The sequence below is a fragment of the Thunnus maccoyii genome, chromosome 6, assembly GCF_910596095.1.
Source record: "Thunnus maccoyii chromosome 6, fThuMac1.1, whole genome shotgun sequence".
In the NCBI taxonomy this organism is placed as follows: domain Eukaryota; kingdom Metazoa; phylum Chordata; class Actinopteri; order Scombriformes; family Scombridae; genus Thunnus; species Thunnus maccoyii.
The window spans coordinates 4,829,093-4,852,075 of NC_056538.1; the positions used below are offsets into that span (position 1 = coordinate 4,829,093).

Below are 22,983 nucleotides of genomic sequence, written 5' to 3' on the forward strand. Positions count from 1 at the left end.
AGTATATAAACAGTTTATGAATGGTTTATAACACACTATAATGTAGTTATAAGCAGATATAAGATATATTTTTTATGTGATGTGTGTGTGTTTGTAGGCGTATGGGGTGTTTTACGCCACCTCCTTCCTGGATCTATACCGCCGTCCTCGTATGGTCCGCACCTCTTCTCTCAGCCTGACAGTCATCGTGGACAGTGATGAACAGTATCTCTTCCTGGTGAGTCTTTTTGAGATCCTTCCAACTTCCTCTAAAGTCTTTACAGATGATTTCACTCAACTTAAATCCTGATGCTATCAGTGTGGAAATGTCCTGATCCTGTTCTTTTTTTTGTCTGTTATTATAACATTTGAGTGCTATTTTTGTATTTTACCGAAGAGCTTCTTTGCAGTTATCTGCAGTAAAGCTGAAATCATTCCAGTGTTAAGTCAGGAGGGACATGCGGGCAGATGTCTAGACTCCCGTATGACTCAAGTGAAACCAGTCACATCTTTCATACAATCCCAAGGTGTTTTCACACCGAAAAGTTTTTTTTGGCAGTAAACCATATTTGTTACAGCTGAAAAGTCTGTGTGAGGATAATGTGGAGGGGAAATTGAGGACTAAATTATCCACAATGGGAGCCACGGTCGGCTGCACAGCAGATGAGGTGGCATCAAAGCTAGAGAAGTAAATTTAAAATCAGCCTCTTGATTACGCTTGACCACAGATACAACATGAGCTCTAATTCTGTCTAATTCTGTCTTCACGCATACACAGCAAAACTTGTGTGAGAAGGAAGGAACAAAGGAAAAAGAGTGAGGGAGATGCTCTTTAGTCCTAGTGTCTGTCATTACCTTTAGCAGAATTCACAATATAGTGGTTCTCAGTCACTGTTTCTGTTTCTGTTGTCAGATAATGGAATGAACATGATGTTATCCAGCAATCCTTACCGAGCTGCTGGTAAAAATCATTATTTTCTGATCACAACATCATCTAACAGTGTAAACAACACCACAGGTTAATAACAGCTGTGTGACTGATTGCCTAAATCTGCATTTAAAATGAGTGATGACACAGAAAGTTACAGGTGACAAAGGGTTGTCATATACAAGTACAGCCACAAAGCATCTGTTACCACATCTAAACGCGCTGCAAATGTGTATCTAGGCAATGAAAAAATGTTGGCAACAACAAACAACGATGCAGCTGTGACAGAGCTGTAGTGCAACACAGCTGGATCCAGCGGACATGAGGAGAAGGTTAAAGCCATATGCTGCCATTATTCTGCAATTATATTTAAAGGTGCAGTGTGTAGAATTTAGTGGCATTTAGCGGAACGGACTTGGCAGAAATGGAATATAAAATTCATAAGTTTATTTTAATTAGTGTATAATCCCCTCAAAATAAGAATCATTGTGTTTTCATTACCTTAGAATGAGCCCTTTATATCTACATAGGGAGCAGGTCCTCTTCCACAGAGCCCATCATGTTGCACCGCCATGTTTCTACAGTAGCCCAGAATGGACAATGGCTCTAGAGAGGGCCTTTCTGTGTTTTTTGTGAGTTTTGCGTTCACTGTAGGTTCTCATACAAGCTTGGAAGTGGAGGGGGAGAGGGTGGTATTCAGTTGCAATCTGTAACCTCGCTGCTAGATGGCACTAAATCCTACACACTGGTTCTTTAATGTCTTTAGATTTGGTTGTGATCATGTGAAAGTGTTTCTTTCCAGGCGTCCAGTTGTTTAGTTTATGTTCATGTTGTTTATGGGCAGGCAGAGAAGACTTATCATGGGACATTTCCATATTTGTAGTAAGAGATTAGTCCAGTATTGTGTTGGTATAATCACCTGATTCTACTAACTAATGCATTATTCCAGAAGTTCTTGTCTTTGTTTTTATGACTTATCTTTGTGTTTTGTCTTCAGGTGCGAGCTGTTGCTCCCTTCTTGGGTCCCCCCTCTTTATACACTGTGGTGAAAATGATTCCCAACGAGAGGCTGCCACCCAGAAACCTCCATCGTGTGCGAATAGACAAGACGCAGGCCACGCTGAAGTGGCAGCCGCCCTACGACGCCCCAAACGCACCTCTGGTACGACTTTGTCTCATGTTACTGTGATGATGATGATGATAAATAGATTACAATACACATCAGTAATGTAATCAGGAGGGTGTGTGTCATGATGCCTGCTGGGGCTTGTGTTTACTCCTTTTGAAGTGTAGTGTATTTTCAGTGTTTACATTGCACTTAACGTGAGTGTTCATGGTTTACATTCAGTTTTGTCAGTCACAGTAATAAGTATCTGACCAATACATAATCTAATTATTTGTTATTAGACTTCACAGTTTGTATCAGTATCATGCACCTGTAAAAACCGAATCTGTTCATAGATCTAACCATTCTTCAAATATTGGTATCACATGTGTTTTTGTGTCTTTGTAGACATATGCGATCCATGTGAGGGACGTGATCCGTAAGGTGGAGCGGGACTACAAGCTGACCACCCAGAACAACACAGTGGAGTACCTGCTGAAAGGCCTGGAGCCTGGAGGACGGTACAGCATCTCTGTCCGCCTGCGCAACATGAGCAAGGAGGCCAGCTTCACTCTGAGCACAGGTACACAGACAGACATCTATCATACATACATACGAGTGAAACCAATAGTTGATTAATGACTCTTTGACTTTTATGTATCTCATAAACTGAACACCTCAGTATGCATTATCACATATAGTATGCATTTGTAACTGTGGTCTTTTAGTAAGATATTAAGCTCCCATCATACTTTAGTATCACCAATCACTTTACGTAAACTCTACATGTCGTTACAAAGGAATAAAATAATTTACTAAATATTTCCCCTCTGCTGCAGTTCCTCTTCAGGCTCCTGAGGCCCTGAAGATTTTGACGGAGAAAGACCACGTGTTCCTGTTCTGGAAGAGTCTGGCTGTCAGAGAGAAGGGTTTCAATGAGAGCAGGGTGAGATACAAGTGACGGTGTTTCAGCTTCCTTTTTCTGCCCCTCTTCAATGTTTTCTTATATTCTATTAGCAGGTTCATTTTTTGAGGGTTTTGTTCAACAGTCTTCCCGAAAAGCTGAAACATGATCATGATAAATGACACGAGGAATGCATAGCTCTACTTCATAAGAGTTTTCTAGGCCTAACACTCATGAGAGATTCAATAATGTAATGCTAAGAAAATAATTCAATCTTTTACAAGTGCTCATATTTTATCAGCAAGTAGCAGAAACCCAGCCTGTGAATATACTACAGTCCACTAACAGCCCAAAAGAAGCATTTCTCATAATTCTACATTTACATTCTGTGGTTTGGTGCTGTTTATATCCTCCATTCACGTTCATGGCATGCTGTTTACAGGGGTATGAAGTACATGTGTATGACAGTGTGACCAACCAGACAGCCTTCCTGGGAAACACCACAGAGACCTACTTCCGCATCAGCAGCCTGATGTTGGGACACAACTACACCTTCTCTGTGCAGGCCCGCTGCCTGCTCAACGGCCAGCTGTGTGGAGAGCCCGCCCTGCTGCTCTATAACCAGCTGACAGCAGGTACTGGAGCTCACACACACACACACAGTTTTGAAACATGAATGAAAATGATACGGATTTGAAAGAAAGTGTAAAATGAATATTGAACACGGACTTGATTCCACGTGTCCAGGTGCCAGTGATGCCTCCCGCGGTGAGGGCCACTCGGGGGACATGGCAGCAGTGGTGGTCCCGGTCCTCTTCCTGCTGCTGCTCGGAGTGTGCGGCGGCTTGGTGGCTCTCTACCTCCGACACCGCCGACTGCAGAACAATTTTACCGCCTTTGCCAACTCCCATTACAACTCCCGATTGGGCTCTGCCATCTTCTCCTCTGGGGACGAACTGGGTGAGACAATTATAATATTTATGTAGATGTACACAGCTTTGGGTTGTCCTGGTGTTAAGTGGACGCTCCAGCAAAGGCGATTTACATGATTCATGAGTGGGAGGTCTGAGGTCCTTGTCACTGCATTGGCAGTTCCTAGTGCTCGTTCAGGGTGTCTGTTCAGTGTTGAGGCACACTTTCACTGACCAGCACAGAAAACTGTGATTTCTGGGAATAAAAATAGGAAGAATTTGTTAAGAGGAGAATTTCTCAGTGCTCCTTTTCATCTCTGTCTTGTATGGGTCCACATATTTAAGAATTGCTGCTTTCTGAAACAAAGAGTTTATCACTCAAGACACTCAACACAGAGCAGAAATGTTGTTTTATGGTACCAATTTCCATGCAGGCAGTCAGTGTAAATCACTGTGAAAATGAGACTCGAGTCTTTTAAGATTATGTTTCTCATGGTCAGCTTGAATCTTAATTGCTATAAAAAGGATTTGATATATTGCTGAACACTTAAATCACCCTCTCAAAACCAGGAATGGCAGTATCTCAGAGGAGCTCTGAAAATGATAAGATTGAACCCATATCATCAGTTTCAGGAGCCGACTCTTCACATACATTAAACAGTATTATCCCTTTGGTCACTTCAGGTTTGACAATTAATGGTAATTAATGAGGTTAGGGTTAAAATATTTAAGCAGTATTGAGTTTCACTACAGCACTACAGCAATAGTCTAATCAAAGCAAAAAAAGAAACTACTCACATCTTGTGAGAAATCTATAGTCCCACCTGCCAAAATGAGATCGGATGACTTAACTGATACCCTGCACTGGGAAAAGATGCAATATGTATTTTCTCAATTTGGACATGATGGATATGTTTTGGACAAGCTGAAAATACAGCAGTGCCATATTATCACCTTATTAAGTTGAACATATCTACACATAATATAACAGACACAGAACAACATTCATTTTGAGTTCATGTTTTTGTCAACCTAATGAATTTATTTCCAAAATTCACTCCCTCTTTTTGCTGTTTAGGTCTCCAACAACTTTTTTTAACTGATAAAACTGATATGTTGCTATGTTCACAAGCTAGTTGTTTACTTTATCAGAGCTTTTTTGCTATAAAAATAAATGAAACAGTCATCTGCTGCAGCTGGAAACAGGGTTGATGAAAAGCAAGTTAGGTGGCTGAAAAACCTGAACAATGAGCTGAAAGACACTAAAATGTTTGTGTGAAAACTGTGGGTTTGACATTATGAGTGACCTCTTTTTTTTTTTTATGTTGTTGTATTGTATTTATTGGGATAATGTACAGTTTTAAACATAAATGTTAACATTTGATGTACTGAACGTAGCTTTAAAGCTAATTTTCATCTGCAGTCCCTTACAAATTAAATATATAACAGCACAATAACAAAAAACACACAGGACATATTGTGCAAAATACAAAGCTACACACAATAGCACATCATCACATTGATTAGTGCTGCTTTAACCCTTACAGCAAAGACATTTTTGTAAATGTTCCTCTCTCCCCCTCCGTTCTCTCCAGGTGATGACGATGAAGATGCTCCCATGATCAGCGGTTTCTCAGACGATGTTCCCATGGTCATTGCGTAGCAAGACGTCCCTCCATTACCTATCTCCTTCTTCCCTTCTCCCCTTCTCTTCCTCCCCTCCCACTCCCCTTTACTTCCTATCAATGGCGCGGTACGATGGAGTGAAGAGCAAATAGGCAGACACTTTGCCGTCATCCCAAATCAGTCGATGGGAAACCACCCGATTAGCAGGAAAGATGAAGAAAAATGGAAAAGTGTAAAGAGAGAAAGAGATATTTTTCAAATATACAATGCACTTTTTTTGGATGCGCAATAACTTATTTTTTATAATATTAAATATATATATATATGGGGTCAAAAAAGGACTAGGAGGAAGAGGTGGACACTGAAGCAAACTGTGAAGGATTTGAGTTTGTTGAGCGCGCCAGGGAAAGAGAGACCCTATTTGTAATGCAAACTCACTATCCATTGGAGTGGTTCATTGCTTAAAGCCAAAATAAGCATCCAGAGACTGGAATATAGAATGCAAAAAACACACACATACACACGTAGAAAAAAAATCAAACTATTATATAGACATATGCTGTATACAATATGTACAAAGAAAATATGGAAGCATTAATAGTTACATATTTTGGTAATAGTACAGTGTGTACTATAGCAGTGTATGTAACATTGGTGCCCAGTGTGAGGCAGTTGGAAGAGTTAACTGTGGATCATTTATCATAATTTACAGAATCTGAATTGTTTGTGTCTTTGATCACGCTATTGATTACTGTAAACACATTAACAAAGTCTTTGACACTCAGCGCAACCAAACAGATCAGTGATTGGATTGACTAGTGGCACTATGTAGTGTCCTCATAGATACACTTTTATTTTCCACCACCAGCACACGGTTGTATGTCTGTATGTAGAGGAAACACACGTACCAAGATACGAGAATATTCCTGGCCTTTGAGGGGAAACCAATTCCTCTCAGCATCACCAAGATCATCTGAACTGTTTGTAAATATTGGCTTTTAATATGTCCTCTCCTTGTAATGCTGCACCATATCATTCCGTAAAATGTGTATTTAGTTTTTCTTTTTAAATCATTCAGGACCATGAAATTATCGTCCCCAGCATTTTGCCATAGCTGTAGTTGAAGAGGAAGTGTGTTTGGGGTTCTCAGGGAACTGTGTCGGAGCGGACACCCGCGCAGCACCACCATCACCATCATGGCTTAGGCAGCACTGTCGATCTACTGTTGAATAGGTACAGAAACCTTTGAAGAGGTACTGGATCAGCTGTGGGTGAAATGACTGGCAGACGCAGATTATTGTCAGTAGTTGTGATGAAGAGTCAGGTTCAGGCTCAGTGTCTGGTTAAGATAAAAATTTGAAGGGTCAATTCGCCCAAAGTTACAAAACAACATGTTTTCACATACCTGAAGAAGTAGTCATGCAGAGTCTTGGTTTTATTTTCACAGGTTTTCAGATATTTATCTTTGACATTTTAATAGCAAGACCTCTGTTTTTACAGAAACAGTGTCACTGTTACTCTAATAATCCACAGATCTCACTATGATAAGTTTTTATTAGAAGAACAATTTTCTGCAGAGGAAATAATACTTCCTCTGCAGGTTATCCAGAGTAAGAAGCCAAATTTATTAGTGTAACCTTGTGATATTAAGTGCGCTGGAAGATTTATGACTACTGTACTTATAGGGCTATAAGTGGCAAGCTTCTGTGGCTGGCGAGTTAACCAGTAACATGTTAGCTAGCTGGTAAAATGCTAGCAACAGTCAGCACCACAACCACCATAACAGCCTGCCCAATAGCTAGCAAGCCAGCTAACTCCTAGCTAATAGCAAGCTAGTGAGGTGGGTCGCTAACCGAACAATAAGTTGACACACCAAATCTCTTTTTAATTCCCTGAATTATGTAAAATTGCATTACTGCAATATAGCTTCCGCCATTATGGATTCTCCAGGTCCCTGTTTTTACTCTTAAAAAGAAGAAAAAGAAAATTTACAGATTGTTTTTCCAGTGATAGAGTACAACATTTTCAGTATGTGAATAAAATACAATTATGTTACAATTACAATTAGCGTGTCACAAATTTTTTTTTTAAGAACAATCTTTTTGTTCTCTCAAATGTCAGCACTGTCAAAATAATTCGTGATTGGTCAACAGTATTAATTTGCAAGTTCATCAAAGTATAACTACACAATACAGTGTGGATTTTTGGGCTGCAAATAACAGATGTTTTCAGTTAATCTCTTTCATTATTTCAGATTAAAATGTCTGAAATTAGTGAGAAATGCCAATCAAAATGTTCCCAAGGTGACGTCTTCAAATATCTCATTTTTTCCAACCAACAGTACAAAAAAGTGATATTAAAAAAAGCAGTAAATCACATCTTAGAGAATGTTTGCCAACTTCGTAAATCACTTAAACGATTAATAAAACAGCAAAATATTTCACAATTAATTTACTTTTGATCAACTAATGGATAAATCAACACTAGTGAATTTCTTTTGCCTCCATTCATTCATTGCAGCTCTTTAATTAATAAATTGATTTCCGTACACTTTCAGAAAATTCATGTTGGTGTTGAATATTTGTTAAAGTAAATTTTCAATATTAAACCCCATAAACAGAATTATATCTACCGCCATTGTGGTCGGATGGAGGCTGAAATCTCAAAACCTGAATAAATAAACAAAACAATCTGCATGGCTACATATCAACAGAGGTGGAGTGAGATGATTTTTCTTTTTTCTTACTCGGTTTGTCCCTTTAAGGACAGTGAGACCAATTTGAATCCGTACCAGTTGATAGGACAGAGATATTAACCTGTGAGGATATTTTCTCTCTGTCTGTATGTACAGAAGCTCATTGTTGCACGTCTGTAAATGTGTCAATGTAGAAACCATATTTGGGCGTCATTGTCTTTGTTCTGCTCCCGCCCCTCCCTCACCTGACTCTGTACTGTAGTCCATAACTGAAATTTTGTGTTTTGCCTCTCGGCTTGAGCCATTTGAACTGATGGTGTCTGCTTGCTATTGACCTTGTTTTTGTTTTTGTTTGTAAAGATGTCTTCATGAATGTATTTTATATCTGTACTTTTTAAGGTATTGTCCCAGCTCATTATGCTACCACCACCTGTGAAGTTGATGCGCACTCTTGTTTGCCCTAGCTACAGTGAATTTGTAAAGCACCCATCCCATCGTGGAAAACACATGCCTTTTTTTTGTTACTCTGTAGACTGGCTTCTGAAGAAATATCCTTAGAGCCCAATTTATTAGCCCAGAGCAACAGACCAAACCATTTATTTGTCTGGTGGAGCCCAAATATTCTCCAGCCCAAATATTTCTTTCATCATCATGGCTCTTATCCCAGATTATAAAACGGTGTCTGGTCTGACATTTAAGGTTTCCTCCAGACTTTTGCTTGATTTGATGGAGCTCCTTGCCCTGTTCATGAGGTACTTTGATCTGTTTTCTTGGCCTTAAAACTGATTATTCTGGCATCGATGCTGTTTTTGCTCTGTGGAGTTTCTCTGTTTTTCTGATGTTTGTTTCTGTTTTGCCACATAATGCCTTATTAGAACACATTGGGTTTCTATGTAATGTACTGTTTGTATGATAGAAAAGTGCACACGCATGCATACACACACACACAAACACACACACACTATACCCATACACGAGGATGAGGAGGAAGTTACTGTTAGGGCATTTGGTTAATTTTGTCACATCACTGCTCCTTTCTGCGTCGGCTGCTGCAGCCACACGTGGTGTGTACGCCAGCCTCTTTTTAGTCAGGTTTTTACATGTGTACAAAGTATGATTATTGGTTATAATGTGACCGTTTGCTCCTCACTTAATGTCGACTCTTGTCAAATAGTTTGCTTCAAAATGTCGTTTGGCACAGAGTTTGATCATGTTGGACTTGGCCATGTTTGAAGATATTAATGTCTTGCTCGCTTATCTCAGAGGTTGCAAGAAAATGAGATGTTTGGAGAAACAGTGTGAGGTGTTTTAAAAACCACTTATACTGAAATAAAGTTGCTGAAAATCAAACTCGACTGTCCCTTTCTTTTATTCTGTAAATTAAGGTTTTCCCTGTATTGTAAAAGACAATAAGAGATGTGGAAGTAAAATGAATTTAGGTTGTACCCATACAACAGGCTTGGTGTTATTTGGAATCCTCTGTTTTTACCAACTGACTAAACCAGACAGACTTCACCCAACTAAACCTGACACTTTATGAAAACTATGTCATGAGAAGGGTAAGATGTAATACACTGCTCTTTAAAAATGGTAACACTTTATATTTGAAACTCATTGATGGGCAAAAGGACTCCATTTTCATCTGATCTGGTCACACTTTATGTACACCACAGCTTCCCCCCATGTGAGCATCATCATCATGTCATGGCAAAAGTAAGAGATGCAAGCCAATATCAAGTGAACAGCTCCCTCAAGTGGATAAAAGATGCAATGATGAATTCAAAAATAAAAGCAACTCAAGATTAGATTCATGATTTAATTTGAAAGTGCCAGACACAATAAGGGAAGACAGATAATCTGTGTATAAGAGCTGTGTTTCACCCAACTGGACTGCACAATAGATTTCTCATTTTGTTATTATTATTATTGTTATCGTCATTATTTTAGCTTTATGTCGTAAATTTTGATGAGATAAACTCATCAAAAAAAAAAAAATTGTATCCTCAGACACATTTTATACTTCAACAAAATACAAAATTGTCTTTAACTCTAGATAAAAGCAGAATAAGATGTCATCACTTTTTTAATGTTGTTGTTTATATTGTTTTATCATGCCGAAAATGTTTCTGGAGAAATGTCTATAAGTTGAAAAAAACGCTCCAACATCACATTCATTGATTTCTGGGGGCAGCAGAACAATGTGAAAACCTGAATACACAACACTGACATATAAAATTGTTTTGGCCAATGTGTTAGCAAACAGTTTCCTAATTCCACATTAAACAGAGACCAACGCAACATTAATTTGGAAAAGAATATCTGGCTCTTTAGCTGCTAAATGCTCCACTGTTAACCAGCTAGTTGCTTTCTTTGTCTGTCTGCTGCTGGGTGCTGGGCAGGTGGTGTTTGGGTTTATCAGAGCAACCTAATGACCTACAAGTTGCAGGCTTGAAAAAAAACAAAACAATGAGCTTAGACACTAAAACGCTCTAAAGTTGAGGGAAACTGCAGAGTTGAGTGATAATTCTAAGTAGATTTGTTGGTACTAGTAACACCCCTCACATTACACATAATCATTTGATCCACTGTTAATATGAAAATATTGATAAGTGCAGATTTAAAGCCATTTTTAGGACTGGAAACAGTATTGCCAGGGGGCTAAAAGGATTGTTGAACAACACCAGTGACTCAGTGATGGCTTGGTTAGTTTCTGGCTCTCAAAACTAACTTTCCAATCTATTCTCTGTTTTAGAACAAAGAGGTGTCTGTATTCATGCCTGTCATTGAAGTGCAGTTATACAGTACATGACTGTCCAAGATGTTAACAACTGACAAGCCTATCACTTTGAATAGATTCATTTCGTAGTCACTGCACAGAGCTCAAACGGGTTGTGTGTGTGTGTACTGTTGAACTATTGAACCAAGACAACTTCAGACCTTTATACACCAAGTAACTAGTTTCTCTTTATAATGTATTAACCTTCTCCTTTTACTTAAGGCATCTATGAAAAGGATGACACCAGCAGTTCGTAATGCAGGCTTTGTTATGATCTGTAGTCTTTTGGTCTGATGACATCATCAGGGTAACTTTTTCAGACTTGAAAAAGCTCCTCCAGAGCCACAGATGACATTATACAACTGTTTTCACAGGCTGAGTCCTCATCACAAGTAAACTGATCTTAATGTGGAAAATCAATTGACTGTCCCTTTGATATAAACTTTTTTCATTTGAGTATGAATGAATGTATTTGATTTCACTACACATTTTCCAGTCATTTTAAAGCAATAAAATACTTTCACATTCTAAAGTACTGAGTTGCAATTAATTCATCTAAAGAAATTCAACCTGACAGTGTTGGCTTAAAAGTGTTAATTTGGAAACACATAAAGAATATAAGTTTAACTTTTGACAGGTGTCCTGCAGAATATTATTCTGTCATGTACTGCTGGGGGCAGCACCTTATCAACCTGACAACGTACAGTCTTACTGAGTGTTGGTTGATGATGAGTGGGAGGTGGAGAATGTGTATTTGTATTTGTTGAGGTGGGATTTGGGGTTTGAAGGTGGAGGTCAGGGGCCGTAGATAAACAGCCCTATCCTGTCCTGGTCAGGAACTGAATGTTACTGAAGAACTCACACAGAGCGCAGTGTTGGGTAAAATTAGCTAACCTAAAAACAGTTCTCTCCTTTGTAGCCCAGTTTAGTCGACATGGAAGTCTTCGGCAAGCCTTCTGTTACTGCTGGTCATTGTTGGAGCTGTGTTCGGCCCCTCAGATGGGCCTCAGGTTGCCGAGGAACAAGGATCCACTTTGGACAGCAGTATTTACAGAGCTGAGAGTCAGAGCCAACACAGACATGTCTGTGTCAGAAACAGCCACCAGGGGGCAGGAGTGACTCTGCAGCAGATTTGTCATATCAGGTGACGTTTCATTAAAGATGCATTTCATTCAGTCTGCTGGATCTGTGTCATTTTACTACTGTCTGCAGCTCACTGTTTATGCGCTATAAGTTTATAAGAGTAAGTTTTAGATGTTCTATTTATGACCTGAGTTTGTAATCAGAACACTTGCTTTGAAAAATGTAAAATGGACTTTAGAGTGACTGTGAATCAGCACATCTGCAGGCCAGTATCATAGATGAGACTTTTGCACTTAACTGACCTGCAGAAGATTGTGTTACATCACCAGATGTTTGCTGGAGAAGAGATGAGACCAACAACAGTAAAGAGAGTTAATGTGATAGCATCCAACCATTACTTGAATGTACACATACACATGTACCTCAGTATATGTACACATGCCCTAACTGCCGAACTGGTTTTTGTTGATCCACTGTTACAACTCTAAGCTTGTCATTTTGTATTTATATTTGTTGAACCCTTAAAAAAGATGAGGCACAATGTCCATCTTCTTTTTGACAACTTTTATTTAAAGGCTTGGTTCAGTTACAAAGCATGTTTTAAGTCACTTTCGGCCTGCTACCTTGTTTCTAGCTGCACACGCTTTTTTTTCAGACCTTTTCTTAAAGTGGCAGCGCTCAAACAAATGCAACCATGTCTAATAACAAAATATGGCACCATTATAGCCATGTGATGTCTAGCAGAAGTATTAATAGAATTACGACACACACACACACACACACACACATATATATATATATATATATATATATATATATATATATATAGTAATTCTATTAAATTCTATTAATACTTCTGTTTATATGCTAGACATAACATGCTATAATGTGTGTGTATATATATATATATATATATATATATATATATATATACATATATATATATATATATATATATATCTTTTTGTCAGTTGAATTTTTTTCTAGGTTACAGTACCCTCCCCAACTACAAACGGGAGGAAAAAAGAAAAAAGAGAAAATATTGGCATGACTTTTTTTCTTCTTCAGTGTCTCTTATGCTACCTCTGACAATTAACGCATCAACTATAAACATAAAAACTAAAAAAATGGGTGGCATACATTAACAATTACACTACTGAGTACTTCCCAGACTACAAAGCATGATCACAGGAAAAATAGCAAAATATCTTACTCCTGTTTTGGGGTATTGACTTACTTATTGGTACACTTGTTGGTATTGGCACTGCTTTACTGATGTGTATGTAGGTTGTCCTCAGCTTGGCTTTCATCCTGAGTAGGTTCCATTTCCTCCTGAGCCTGACTCCTCTCATTCTGGTCAGGTGTCTCAATCTCAGTTTCCACTCTCAGATGCTGCTTTGCTCTGGCAACTGCTGGGGGTGGATGTGCTAGCCCACCCTTGGTGAAGTGCTTCCTATGAGGGGCTCACAGGCTGAAGCCCCCTCATCACTTGGACAGGCTAGTGGGTCCACCTTTTGAACCTCTGGATCAGGCAGATCTAGAGGTGCTGTCAATCAAGATAGTGCTCCTCTTAGCCCTGGCATTGGCAAAGAGGGCGGGCAACTTGTGTGCATTATCAGTGCACCCCTCCGACTTTTCTCTCAGTGATAAGGAGGTCAGTGGAACCGACCCCATCGACCAAATCTGGCCTTCAGGTCTAAGGTCATCACCTGCTCATTCAGGTAAAGGGTTATTCGCTTGAGGGCTTTCTTTCCCCCTCCTCACACCAACAGGAAGGAGGAGCATCTTTACACTTTGTGTCCTGTGTGCGTGCTCAGATGTTATGTGGAGCGCACAGCAGCCCTCAGGAAGGACCGGTGGTCAGACTCAGGTAAGCTTTTTCCATATACATGTGCTGGCTTAGCTTGACTTGATTTGACTCAGCACATCAACCCAGTGTGGCAGGGTTATGTATCTTCATTACAAAAGGGCTACCTGCTTGAAGGTGTGTCTTTAACGGATGACGCACTTGTCTTGAGTCGAAAAGCAGCTGTATACATCATGGCTGTGACTAGTGGTCAAAGTAACAGCTGTAAAATGGTGGATAAACACAGTTAATTTCCTGTAAGTTTTTCACAATAAAAGGCTTCTGTTAGTTTGTTAATGGAAAGCTTTTAATATGAGCAGCAGCAGCAGGAAATGTGTTTTCATCAACAGTAACTTAACGCAGCTCTGAGTGATCCAATGTGAGTGATCAGGAAACAGTAAAATAAAGCAAATATCTGAAAGTAAAAACAAACTTCAAACCACAGAGATTCAGTTAGAAGCTACAGAAGTACTGAGTGCTGAACACACAATGACTCTTAAAAATGTCTTTCTCTCTGGTCTTCAGCACAGACATGAGTTGAGTCTCACAATACACACTGAGAGGGAGAAGGGGAGTCATCACGTGTTGGCCACTGTTGGCGAGACATCACCGCAACCTGCTTGGAGACAGTAAGGGCATGCTTTGGCCTGACTCCGGAGATGGTCCATCGCGGCATGACTTGGCACAACTCAGCACATCTAAACTGGTAATGGAAATGCAAATCATCGTGGGATGGTTTGGCTCAGTGCAGCCAATAGTGCCAATGGAAAAACCCTAAGGGAGCCTCTTTGTCTGCATAACGGCTCGCTCACTGGATTTGTGATGCGATCTGCAGGAGTTATGAGACGGCAGGTTGCCCTCCTCCAGAGGGTCCGAGGGCACACTCAGGGGCATCACACCTTCGATGGCATTGTTCAGGGGTGTCATATCTTTTCTCAGGGTGCCAAGGCAGTGTCTTGGAGGGTAAACCAATGGCAAAGCCTGTTAGAGGGCTATGCATGTACTCATAGTACTGGAGTTACATCCCGGTAACTACTATGTCTCATCTCTGATGCTTGGATCCTGCAGGTAAGGCTTAATATCTGCCCTAATCATATCCAGTCTGTCACTACCATCTGTAAGAACTGATGCGTTGTCAGATCCAAAGAGAACTTTCTGCCTGAGGTCCCCTGTACACACTAAAAACTGAACAGGTGTTTCTTTTAGATCTTGGACAGCACAGGTCAAGGCATGATAAAGCTCAGTAACATCTTTTTCTATGAAATGGGTTTTCAGGACTCAAGGAACTCATTGTCAGCCCAGGCCTACTTTCCAGGTAACTTTTCAGTTTAACCTCTGGTGCAATGGACTGGATGACAGCTTTGACAATTTCACCATCATAGCCTTTCTTTAGCCCCCGTTCAATATGTTTTTCAAGGCTGTTAAAATTCAATTTGTCTTTTTGGCCACCTTCCCCTATTTTACCAACAATCCTGAAATCCTTTCAGTACACTGGATAAAGATTCACCTGACTTCTGACTTGAGCTAGCTCTCTATCTGGCTCTGATACATTGTCATTGTCATTTACTTTCACTCCACCACTGTCTTCCATATCTCTCAAGCCATCAATACATTGGTAGCCAAAAGCACAGAAAGTCCTTGATAACATCTTCACTTTCCCGATGTTGCAAGATAACCCGTCTTAGTCATGAAGACTTTGGTTTAAGTCCCAATTCTTCACTTAAAGTATTTAGGTCTTCAAGTGATAAAGTCACTGATTTCCCCTCAATATCAGCTATTACTGATTCCCACTCAGTCTCCATATTTTTTCATATGTGACTTACATCCCAAGGTGAAAAAAGTGGATCCACTTCAGATCATTTTCTGTTCTGTCATGTCTTGCATTGCCACAGTGCTGGAACTAACTTCATGAGCTAACGTTGCTAGCTAGCTATTCTCCTTTATGCGGGGCACCTCTGTTCAAAAACCAAGGCTGCATTCAAAACCACCTATTATACTAGCAGTACGTACTGATTTGGCCAAAATGTAGCATGTAGTATGCAGTATGCAAACAAAAGCAAAACCTGCAGTATGCCAAAAATACCCAGATGTTGTACTGATTCAGAAAAAATCTCCAGTATGCATCCAACCAGGCAACCGTCGCCTACTGTGTCCCACAATGCAAAGCACTGGAATGGTCACAACAACTGGTCATTTTTGAAATGGCACACAGCAACATGACGGAGATTTTGAGCCAGGTTATAAACTGTTGTATTTTTTGCTTTTGGACTGTTAATTTTTCACTTTATTAAGTTTTAATATTTTTTCAGGTGAGAAAGTAACCATTTAGATTCTCAATATGCAGTCAGTTTATCCAAATAATGTCTGTTTGGAAATTTCTCACAGATGTGAGGAGCCACTGGCTAGGTGAGATCGGCTGTTTATTTTGACCTCTGCTTTCCAAACCTGGAAACTGGCTAAGCCTGGCCTAGCATACTGCTAATTAAATTGATTTAACAGTTTCATACTGCATACTACTATGAAAAGCAGTATGCACATGAAGTACATGCTGCATACTGCATTCTACGGCAGTATGCAATAGGCGGTTCCAAATACAGCCAAAGAGGTTCATTCCTCTTTGTAAACTGCACAGAAACACTGATTTATGTTACACCCTTAAAACGGATGAGGATCAACATCCATCTTCTTTTTGACAACTTTTATTTAAGACTTGGTTAAGTTACAGCATGTTTTAAATCTTCAGCCTACTACCTTGTTTATAACAGCACACACACTTTTTTTCAAAACTTCTCTTAAAGGAGAAGCGTTCCAATAAATACAACCTCCTCTAATAACAAAATATGGCAACATATGGCATTGTAGCCATGTGATGTTGAGCATATAAACAGAAGTATTAATAGAATAACAAAATATATATATATATATATAAGTCTAATGTACACAGAAATCCAAAGCAATGCCTTTGTCAGTTGTTTTTTTTCTAGGGTGCAATATATTAGTACACTGAATGTTTGGCTTAAGATTATGTAATAATGGAGGTCTCATATTAACACCCCCAATATTTCAGTTTATATTGTGCTGAAATGGTGCATATTGTATTGTCAAACAAATTTCCAATTTACAGTGTAATTTTGTTGAATGAATCAGGCACCAATAAAATGTTTACTAGTACTTACATGTAGGTACAGTGAAGGAAAACAAGACTATGAAAGTGAGTAAACAACTGGGCAACTTAGAGGTGAGGAGAAATAAATTATACTGTATTTATTTTTTTGTAAATACTGGGCACCTATGGGGTAACAAAATTTGGGGAAAATGGAGTTAACAATGCTGATATTCTGCTGATGCTATGAATTAATTAAGGTATAACGTATTTCACAGTTATGATATGCTAACAAAAATGTGGGGGTACAGTAAGGGAACAAAAGGAGCTTTGGGAAAATCTCTCGAAACTCAGATGAAGAAGTAACAGAACATTTGTTATATAATTTTTGTCACTCAGGTGTCAACTCTGTCAAAGTTACCTTTTAAACAACTTCAAAGCCTCCACAGCCACATGCTCCATCTTCTGTGTTTAACATGTGTAGAAAAAAGAAATGAGACAATGTCATTTAACAAGCAGCCAGGCTACAGTTTGGATGTATTTACTGACCATTAACAGCCCACCAAGCTAGCATGTACTGAACCAGTTTGTCCACTGAGACCAAACTGATATCAACCCTCCATCAAACTACCAGTAAGGCAGCAAACATGGCAACCCCCAGCAATGTAGTTTTGGGGTAGGAAGCTCAAAGAAAAAGTCTATAATAATGAGGGATTTTTCAATCATGGAGTACAGCAACGTATTTATAGGTGGCTTAAAAGCTTAAACGCTAGCCCACTTGGCGATTAGACTACCAGCTTATGTTCTTTATAGATTATAGTGCAGGTGCTGGTCCTTATAGTAATGGATGAAGTGTAATATAAACAAACACTTTTGCCTTTTGCTCATGGCAGTTATTAGGTAAGGTTGCCCCCCAAGAAATCTGGTGTCTGTGAGATATAGTTGTTATTGAGAAGAACCCTGATCAGCTTTTATGTCACAATATAGCTACAATATTTTCACCATGTCTACACTTAAATACCACTAGGAAAAATTTTTTTAGTAGCCTACTTGATTCATACAATGAAATTGTACTGTAAATTGTGGGCTGTATTATAAAGTGTTAGTGAAAGTGTTCTTTCAACTTTATGGCTTGAGCATGGAAATTCATTCTTGACCTCTGGTATGCAAGGTATGCAGTATGTAACAAAATGATCTAAGCTCGAACTTACTAGCTTTTAACAGCATCTCATGGTGTTCACTCAGTGAATGGCGTTGGGTCAGGTGTCAGTATTGAAAGGACCATGAGCAAGAGACTGAATGAATGCAAAAAAGAGACAAGATTAGCTGTCTATGAACACCAGACCTAAACCATACAGCACTGATGGGGCAGAGGTTATCGACCAGGAGTCAGTACACAGCTAGAAAAAGATCAAGGTAGACATTCACATCAAACATGAAAAGCATCTTATAAAACAGACAGGGGTCATAATTTCCCCCCAGTGCACCTGTTGTTACATGACTGAAGTTCAACACATAGCTCACGTGATGACAACCAGCTTCATTTACTGAAGAAAAGGTGAGATAACGTTGAAAGATTTGAAAGTTACTGAGCTTAGAGGATGTTTGGCTGGACTGGCCATGGACCAGCCCTATAACCCCAAATGTCTGTCCGTCATTGACTGAGTGATGAAGTTACACCATTGGTCAGCCGGCCAAGTGTTAGAGTTTCCCCATCAGCTGTTGCGCGTTCAAAAAGAATTGGCACAACAGTTTTCTATTATGTCCTCAGGGGGCGTTTAAAGTGGTCCCACTCATTGACTGCAGCTCATTCTAAATTTATTGCATGCTAGAGCGCCCTGCAGCCAAGCCAGCAGATGTCCTACCTCAGTCTGCACCTGGACTCCCACGCCATGACTGCATGACTGTTGGAGGAGCGTCTAGAGGTGTTGTAACAGGTGACCCAGCACATGAGGTCCACGGCCTGGGTGCCGGTGGGGAGCATCATGTCGCTCCTTTTGATGATGTCAGCAGTTCACCCAGTGGTGCACCTGGGGCTGCTCTGCTACACATGAGAAACCTCCAACATTGGTTCACGCAGCTTCCATGCGCAGAGAGGCATGAGTGAGAGCACACAGTTACAGCACCCCAAATAAAAATCACTCTAACAGTCAAAAAAAACAAGAGACATCCACAGATAGAAACGGATGAAAGTGCAAGGGGAGGTAACAGATAATTAATTAAATACTAATTGAAAATTGCAGATGAACAATTAATATCCAGGAATTCTCGTTATAGACACTACCACTGACTATCCCTGTAACAAACTGGCCACAATTTCACACACTGACCATACAAGGTCCAGCCATACACTAGGTTTTGACCTAGTCTTGTGTATGGTCATTTTGGAGTCTGTAGTCTGTGGTGCTGTTGAATTGTGTTATGCCAAGAGGTGTTTCTAATATCTGCTCTACCCTCATTGACATAGACTGAGTGGACAATAGCTAGCTGTACCTAAGAATGGGCATCTTGGTTAAAATTCTCTAGTTGGATTGGCTAACACAGGCAGTAAAATCATTGGGAAACCTCAAACTAGAAACAAAGCTAAGTGTACTTTAAAAGATAGCACACACCCTCAACATGACCAGTTTATATTGCTGCCACGTGGGAGGTGCTTTTTGATTATTTTGGGGGAAAAAAGCATATTTATATAAAGACATTCATTCTCACTGTAATTTGAATCTCAAACCTGAAATTACTATTTTAATAAGATGGCTATATTGTAGGCTGACAAAGTGTTTGAAGTTGAAGACAAATGTACAGCTGTAGTCCATAATGAAGTGTTGTGAGTATAGTGTACACACACACTTTTTTGTGATTGTTGCAGTTAAAAATGTTTTATTTTCTCAAAAAAAAAAAAAAGGTGTAATTTTTTTGTGGTAAAATTTCTGGAATTGGCAAAAGATTTAGTTAATTGTCGTTTTCTTGTGTATTTGCATACATAAAAAATTAAATACAGCTTGTTACAGCACTGTAACAAGAAACAATAAAGAAGAAAAATCACCTTAAAAACGATAAAAACATATATCCCAAGAGAAAAACAAAAAAAGGACGAACAATTTACAGTACAGTGCATTAAAGTACATTTAGAGATTAAATGCAAGGTATGGACATTAAATTTATGATGATATACTGATGTCAAAATCTTCCTAGTAGCACCTTTAATGTGGAGAAATCGCAGGGATTTTGCAAAATTGCAAGCCCCTGCAAATATTACAGAGATTGGATGAATTTTGCATCAAATAATGCAATCGCAAGATTGCGATTTCCTGGAGGGACTACTAAGTAACTTTAGGTTAGTCGCATCAGGATACAGAGGGCTGCTTTCTAATGCAGGCACTAGTCAAAGGTCAGGAGGGGTCAGACTGTAGCACGAACACACACACACACGCACCATAACAACAACAACAAACTACTCTTCTCACTTTCCACAGGTCAAGAGGTGGTCAAGAGGTTCCTGGCTCTTTCTGATTGGCCCAAGGTCAAAGGTGAACAGACTTGAGGTGGACAGTGCAAAGTCAAGAACAGGTGGAAGCCTACGAGAGAGAGACACAAGAACAACAGAGACGAGTCGGAGCAGAGGAGAACAAAGCAGAGAGTGCTCAGCCTGACAAAGCCTGACAGTCCTCAGAGCGTTGCTTTACCATCATGCTCCACTAAAGGACAATTGCCACCACAGTAAAGGAGGATTACCATAGTTTGAACAAAAGCTCAGCCGGGGCACGTGCTTTTCTACACTCAGCTGATATGGAGAACATATGGAGTGGTAGAGGTGGCTGAATTCCTTCTCCTCCTTTACAAAACAGTGTACCATAATGATATGGTATGCTAAATTCTGGCAGATGTATCAATTTCTTATGTGTTTGGAATCCTTTTAACATCCAGTGTTCATGCATTTCTTATTAACCTAAGACCTATCAGAGGTTGGTTATTGGTACTCTTATTATACAAGAATATCAAGGAAAGATTTCATAATTATAGCACTTTAAAGCAGATTTTAAAAAAAACAGCAGGTAATCACATTTTTAGTAAACATGGAATTATATGATTTTCTGGCTGAACTGAATCTTTGAGCTTTTTCATATGCAATGGATAAAAAATTCTGATACAAATAAATTTGAAATGCAGCTTTTCTTATTAATCAAGGATATAGTTTCTATTGGTTTATGATAACATTTTAACATCCCTGTCTCAAAGTAATTGTGTTTTCATACGACTAATTTGCAACAGCAAATATGTTTTAATGTAATGTAATGTAATGTCGCCGGGATTACATTTTGATGAGAAAAAGATACTAATAAACACAAGTGTCAAGTTACAGAATCTTGACACTTATCACTCAGTAAAATGTTCACTGACAACATGATTTGTTTTCCTCCACTGTCCACTTTTGCACTGTTAAATCCATAGCAACTGAAGTATTAATACATTTTTGATGGTGATATTTAAGCACCTGTAGTGCTTGGAAATTGAAGTACTAAAATTGTGAAATTTTATTAAAAGATGGTGGTATTTTGAAAAAGTCAACAGTGAATAGATGCACAAGACTGAACAAGTTTACCTTCATGACGTTGAACCAAAACCACAATCTTTCCTTAAAGTCCCCCTCCATTTAAAAATGTGTTTTGCTTATTATTACTTCACTTGAATATTTGAGCTTCACTGTGCAGAATGATCTATGTGCAGAGTTTGATTTCACATTCATCTGCTGAGGAGGAAAACTTTGTCTGTGCTCACATTAAATCTGAGTTTAAGGAGTGTACCTACAAGAACTGTTGCATCACAGCTTGTTTGGAGCCAGTGATGGTCCAATATTCAATTTATACAAGTGTGATGTGGAAACTTGAAGCCTTGAGTGCACATACACTGAGAATGGACTCAGTCAAGTAAGAGACATCTTGTGTCCTCATCTTTTGAAACTAAAAATATTTGCATAATCAAAGATTCTGGATTTTTCGATGAAGGAATTTTTACCCAGTTAACTGTGGAAAATCCATAACAGACACAAATTATTATTTGTCTTAAAACATGTCTGTAGGGGATCTTTGACCGTAAGTGCTTTTGTAGCCTAAACCTAACCACACAGTAGTACTCGGTATCCCAGTCTCTGGAGTCAAAGACCTGCACTTGGAACACCCACCATTCTCCCCGACCACGTTCCTACAACTTCTGTCATGGTACAATGACGTCGCGCTCCCTTGACTGGAAACATGTTGCCAGTGAGCATAATCCAGGTAGCAATTATGTTTGCTTTGATTCATATTGGAGAAAATAAATTAATAGTACATACACATAGTTTCTGGGAGACTTCATTGCATTTTAATCATCAATTTAACAGCTGAGATCCTGAGAAACTTGAGCTGTCTGGAAATCAGACAGGTTGGAAAGAAACACAGTTTAATACATTTATTGGTTTAGATTAGGAACCCGATTAGAAGCTCCTATGTGTTGTTCTGGAGTACACAACACACAATGTATTTGGTTGCTTAATTTGGAGAACTTGTTGAAAATAAAAGGTGAACAGATCTGCTGTATATACCATATATATGTGTGCCTACAGTTTTAGAATGCACCAGACATCTCTGGTGGCTTCATCCAGTTCAGATTATACGGTTGAAGTGGGGACTTGTTTAATCTGTTTCATCGATTTGCCCTCATGAACTCGACTCAAGGGATGTCACTATGCCACACTTTTCAGCGTTAATGGTGGTTGGTTCCTTTCAAGCATGAATTTGGAACATTTTTGTCCATTTTAACATTTCAGTGATTTACATTTAAAAAACAGACTGTAACAAAGCCTGCCAACAGCTTTAGCTGTGCTGGAAGGCTTTTTGCTTTGAGCAGGAGCAGGGTGGTCGTCCATGGGTGCAGAGTGAAATTAGTTTGCAGATGATTGCTCAGCGTTTTGTCAGACTGCTCGTTATCATTTTTATCTCTACGCCAAAGGCTGCTGCCTTGGTCAGCTTCTAGCTAGTAAAATTGATTCTC

The 22,983-nt window shown here is 39.3% G+C and overlaps 1 protein-coding gene across 2 annotated transcripts in view; it reads left to right on the top strand.

Moving 5' to 3' along the window:
- Positions 1-9,498, top strand: part of sorl1 (sortilin-related receptor, L(DLR class) A repeats containing) — a 95,935-nt gene extending 86,437 nt beyond the window's left edge. For both annotated transcript variants that reach the window (XM_042413562.1, XM_042413563.1), the window contains exons 42-48: positions 98-217; positions 1,905-2,069; positions 2,421-2,595; positions 2,852-2,958; positions 3,359-3,551; positions 3,664-3,876; positions 5,423-9,498. In XM_042413562.1, the coding sequence (XP_042269496.1) occupies positions 98-217; positions 1,905-2,069; positions 2,421-2,595; positions 2,852-2,958; positions 3,359-3,551; positions 3,664-3,876; positions 5,423-5,490 (1,041 nt within the window). In that variant the 3' untranslated portion in view covers positions 5,491-9,498. The remainder of the gene's footprint in view (positions 1-97; positions 218-1,904; positions 2,070-2,420; positions 2,596-2,851; positions 2,959-3,358; positions 3,552-3,663; positions 3,877-5,422) is intronic.
- Positions 9,499-22,983: the final 13,485 nt, after the last annotated feature.